At 39.1% G+C, this 5,590-nt stretch overlaps 1 protein-coding gene across 1 annotated transcript; it reads right to left on the bottom strand.

Annotated features, from left to right (window-relative positions):
- Positions 1-482: 482 nt before the first annotated feature.
- On the bottom strand, positions 483-1,400 carry LOC107575091 (olfactory receptor 52K1-like). Its single transcript, XM_016261501.1, has one exon. It carries the CDS (start codon positions 1,398-1,400, stop codon positions 483-485), a length of 918 nt encoding a protein of 305 aa, XP_016116987.1.
- Between the last annotated feature and the right edge of the window lie 4,190 nt (positions 1,401-5,590).

Genomic DNA, 5,590 nt, shown 5'->3' with positions numbered 1-5,590 from the left:
TCTCTTTTCTTCAGTGATTCTGCTTGTTAACAGCAGCTGTTCATCACTAATGATCAATCCTCACTTAATTAATCACATAATTATCTCATTAACTGCAGCACTGCTTCACTCTCTAGTGTGCACACTTTATAAGTGTTAATTTAAAACTGAGGATTTTGTTGTGGGGTTTAAAGGGCTAAATGACTAAATACATAAATAAACTTATGTTCAAATTATTTATGAAAAAGCATTACAATGTGCATTATGAATATCCTTATAATGTATTATACATTTTAAGGCTTTCAGTAAAGTGGTACCAAATTTTGTCACAAAGATCTTTATTTATTGAGAATTTCTATATAGAAATCAGAGAGGTGAAAAAATACATTTTAAAACACATTAACTGCATTAAATTGCTTTAAAAAGATGAGTGATTGCTTGATTAAACAATTCAAATTTCTTTCAATTGTGTTGTCTGTGTAACAGTATGAAAACAAAGCAGGCTATTTGGAGGCTTTTATAAGATGTCTAACTTTTTTGCGGATACCAGGAAAGTTTAGACCATAAACAATAGGGTTTACAAACGGTGGTATAACAATAAATTCCAGTGAAAGGACAACACCCAGCTCTATAGGAACTTCCCCATTCACAAACCGACTCAAAGTAAGCTCACAAAATATAGCAACTGAGAAATGTAAAAGGATCGCTATGTGTGGAATACAAGTTTGATACGCTTTGCTCCTAAAGTCTTGTGAGCTTCTTTGACAAATTGTAAGTATTTTGACATAGGAATATAATATAAAAATCAAAGGAATAAAAATATTTGTAACTGTTACAATCAGGCCATAAATATTATTAATATTATGGTTCACACAAGATAGTTTGACAAGTTCATAGTTGTGGCAGTATAGCTTAAACAATTTGCTACCACACATTTTCAGCCTGGCAGTCAAAAGACCAGCAAAACCAACACAAATAATTGGATAAAGCCATGCTATAACTATTAAAAGAGTTAGAAAGCGTATGGTAATTATGTTGTTGTAATACAAAGGTTTACTAATTGCAACAAGCCTATCAAATGCCATTAGCATTAAGATTGTAAGTTCACAAGCTGCATATGAGTAAATGACAACACTCTGTATGAGGCAAGCTTCAAAGGAGATTCTATGTGTATCATACAGCAGGTCTGTCAGTAACCTTGGGAAAAAGCCAGCTGTACCATATACAGAGTTGATGGATAAACATGAAATCAAAATGTACATGGGTTGGTGCAATGTCCTTTCCAGAAATACAGCAAGCATAATAAGAACATTAAAGTATATGACAACACAGTAAAAAATAAACCCCAAACTGAAAAAAGCATATTTTATGCACCCAAGATTTTCAAACAACATGAAGAAAAAATATGTTCCATTTTCCATTTCCTTACACAAGAGATATTTTCATTGACCTGAGGAAGAGAGAAAACAATATAATTCATATAATTTTGACATCAGAAAATAAACCATGTTCATCACCTTGGAATATAGGTAGCCCTATGTTTGTAGGTGTCCTTTAATGTAAAGTCTTCAGTTAGATTAGCGATTTAATAATTAAATGACTGGCTAGCACAGTGATAATTCAACAGTCTCAGAAAGACACTTTACACACATTTCAAACATTATAAAAATACCTTCTGATATATACTCTGACATGACCATCATGGCATCTTCATGAAAATTGCAGGTAATGAGTTCTGTTTGTGTTTTCGCACCAGTACATGTGGGGTTTTTATAGTATCTAACATGTCTCAGGAGGCCTGCTGTTGCGTATACACTGCAGCATAAAAAACATGATTCATGTCATGATTCCTTTTTGGAAAAAAAAGTAAAAGATCTTAAAATCAAATTTTGGCAGAGATGGGTAACAATTTTATTTGATTAAAATACCTTCACACAAGTGTTTTTAAGATTTTTTTTTTTCTGTGAGTGAATTGAAAATCTTTAATTGCAACTCATGTCTAGCCTTAATGCAGATGTATTTTGACGTATATTTGTCCCATATATATTGCTATGGTTATTTATTTATTTACTGATTGTGGTTCTGAAAATAAATCTTTGGGGGAGTAAATCCAGAAGCTTTCCAGTGTGTATGTGATTGCTGATCCTCTTAGCAGCATGAAAAACAAACAATTCTATTCAAATTCTAAATGTATTATGTAGAGTGTTGGGGAGTAACTAGTTACATGTTTATTACACTAGTTACAGTTATTGTATAATTGCCTGCCGAATGTACTAAAGTGATTATTTCCGAATTCGCCATTCGATAATTGAATCTCTAATAAATCATGAATCGGTTAGTCATGGCAATGCTTCGGCTCGCGCTTTCTCCGCGCCTCCACCAAATGGTTTAAATCAGAGTAATCAACGCGAGAGAGAGAATGGAATGGACTATGGAAGTGCACAGGTGCAGCAGAGAAGCAAAACTACTGTTCAGGGTTTCTAGTGCAGGTCAGTTTCATCTGTAAATATGCTATTGTAGTTTTGTCTTTGTTTACTTAGCTAAGCAGTAGCAGCCCATTGCTCATCAGTCATCACTCAAAATACTGTAGTCCTTTAGCAGACAAATAATCATATTTTATAATAGGTTTAGGGGGAGCTAGGGCAGACAACAACACAACCCTTACGAAAATTAACAAAGATTTTACTATTAATCCAAAGACAATGGTTCCCTTTCAGTCGGTCACTCCCAACGTCACGTCGGATGACCGACGAAATTGGGATCTCGCTTAGAGGGACCAATATACTTCGAGTGTAAACTAAACGAGCCAATGCACATTGGCATGCGATTATTGCATCCAGCTGCTGCTGATCACAGCGTGTGTATAAGTAGGCAGCAGATGCAGCGCATATTCAGCTTTTCGCTTCGGAGCCGAGCGATCACATCGTTCTGCTCCTGACTACTCTACTGAGAGAAGAAAACTGAACGAGTTCAGCGTGCTCTTGGAGAGCTCTTCGTGTTGGCGGTACGGCGCTTCAGCGGTGGTGGTTTCCCGTGTCGAGTGGGTTGCACGCATCAGGCTGCACTACCCCCTGGTTGTGTTGCAGATGGTCATCTCCCCGGTGCGCCTCAGCACGCTAAAAGAGCTTTTTCCCCTAAAAGAGCAATTTCGGGTGCGTCTTCTTAAAGACGACGTTGCTTGGCAAACTTGACGTTGCGTCTTTGTAAAGACGATGTGGGTCTTGCTATAGACAACGTATCACCCGGGCGTTCTGGATGCGGTCGTTACCTGGCGCTGGGTGATGGTCACGATCGCTGCCTCTCGTGCCTGGGCATGAAGCACGCTGAGGTGGCCTTCGTGGATGGCTCATGCTCCCATTGCGTGGGTGACCATCTCAGAGTTGCGGACCGGACTCCGTTACCTGCAAGGGGGCGGAGTGCCCGTGCCACTGCCTAGCGTCCAGACCTCTGGAAACTTCATGTCTGGTCCCTGGACGGGACGCAGAGGTTCTGAGTGGCCTACCCCAAGAGGTAGTTGGCACCATCACTTCAGCGAGAGCGCCTACGCTTGAAGCGGAACCTGTTCGTTGAGTGGTGTTCTTCTCGCCGAGAAGACCCCCGAACATGCCCGATCAGAGTTGTGCTGTCCTTTTTGCAGCAAGGGTTGGAGCGAAGGCTGTCTCCCTCCACCCTTAAAGTTTATGTCGCTGCAATCACTGCTAGAAGGAGGTCGTTGGGGAAGCATGACCTGGTCGTAAGGTTCCTTGAGGGGGCGAGAAGGTTAAATCCTCCACGGCCCCCCTCTATTCCGGACTTTTGGTAGGATCCCAATTTCGTCGGTCATCCGACGTGACGTTGGGAGTGACCGACTGAAAGGGAACGTCTCGGTTACGTATGGTAACCCTCGTTCCCTGAAGGAGGGAACGGAGACGTCACGTCCCGTCGCCACAGCTCCTGTACCACCACTGAGCGGCCGGGTCACTGGCTCGACTCCTCAGCGAAAACCTGAATATGCGCTGCATCTGCTGCCTACTTATACTCACGCTGTGATCAGCAGCAGCTTGATGCAATAATCGCATGCCAATGTGCATTGGCTCATTTAGTTTACACTCAAAGTAGATTGGTCCCTCTAAGCGAGATCCCAATTTCGTCTGTCATCCGACGTGACATCTCCGTTCCCTCCTTCAGGGAACGAGGGTTACCATACGTAACCGAGACGTTACTATTGTTAAACCATGGTAACCACAAATTAACCATGGTTTTTGCTACACTAACAATAGTTTAACCATGGAATTTGTAGTAAAAATTTATATAAATGGTAATCTATTTGCAAAAAAAAAAAAACATGGTTACTGTACTTTTAGTATAATAAAAGCATGGTTAATTTTTGTAAGGGAAAAACATGACTCATGTTCAATAGGATTTGTATATAAAGATATTGTAGTGATGTACTCATTTTGACATGTAGGCAATTTAGAAAGTATAGTTTTGTTAAATCTTGAGTATTAAAGTCATGAGAGAGATAGATATCAGGGCAAAATAAAGAGACTGAAAAGAAAAATGGAAGTGAAGGTGCAGTTCAGGAGAGAACTTTTAATTATTTTGCATGTCCCCAACCTAAGGATTTAAACCTTTTTTTATGTGAGGTCCATACAAAACATAGGGTTGTCCATGTTTCAGAATTTGTTCAGAGTGTGAGATTTCCCGGCCTGAAATTTTTTCCCAGTCCGCCCCTCGTGGAAATGAATGGCACAGACATGCGGTTTCATTTACTACACATAGGCCTACTGAAGCTCGTAGTGTTTGCAGCCTCTGCCGCCATCAGTGTTGGGAAGGTTACTTTGGAAATGTAATAGGTTACAGATTACAAGTTACCCTATTTAAAATGTAATAGTAGTGTAACTTTTTCAATTACTTTATTAAAGTAATGTAACATTACTTTTGATTACTTTTTGATTACTTTTCTAAAATTCTAATGAATGTTTATTTGCAACTGTTAATCATTTTCAAAAAGTTACACCTTCCAGGGTTAACCTTACAGTAGAGCTCAACACAGTCAGACTTTCAAAATCCTTCATCGCTTGAATTAATATGATCAAATTTGAACACATCCACCACAAAATCAGACTTCAGTACCGCCTTTTACTTTGAGATTGATCTGAAAGAGAGAGTATAGAGTCCTATATGACAAAAAGTTTGATTTATTGCCCCTCATAAACCCCCCCTCCTCCTACCATAAATGGACACCTGTTTGGACACCTGTTCCTGTACACCCCCCACCCATCTAACCGGCCATCTGTTTATCCACCCCAATGATCCCATGGAATTTATGATTGTTTGGGAAAGTGTTTTTGTGTGGGTTCATTGAAACTGTTCAAAACTATGTGCTTTAAACTTTAAATTGTGAAACGTGGTATGATTATTAAACGGGGATAAGGGAAGTTTTTATTAAAGTTTTCACACACATATATTTCAAGAAAAACATCAAACATATGCGGTATATAAACAATGTAATGACTGTGTTTTCTAGAAAATAGTAAAAACCGGGGGGGTTAAGACGAATATTTAAGTGTTGTTAATTTAAAAGCTAGTTAGAGTTTGTTACAAGTTAGAAAATAAAAATAAAACTAGG

The sequence above is a fragment of the Sinocyclocheilus grahami genome, unplaced genomic scaffold (genome assembly GCF_001515645.1).
Source record: "Sinocyclocheilus grahami isolate Dianchi unplaced genomic scaffold, SAMN03320097.WGS_v1.1 scaffold2461.1, whole genome shotgun sequence".
In the NCBI taxonomy this organism is placed as follows: Eukaryota; Metazoa; Chordata; class Actinopteri; order Cypriniformes; family Cyprinidae; genus Sinocyclocheilus; species Sinocyclocheilus grahami.
This window is presented reverse-complemented; position numbering and strand designations above follow the sequence as displayed.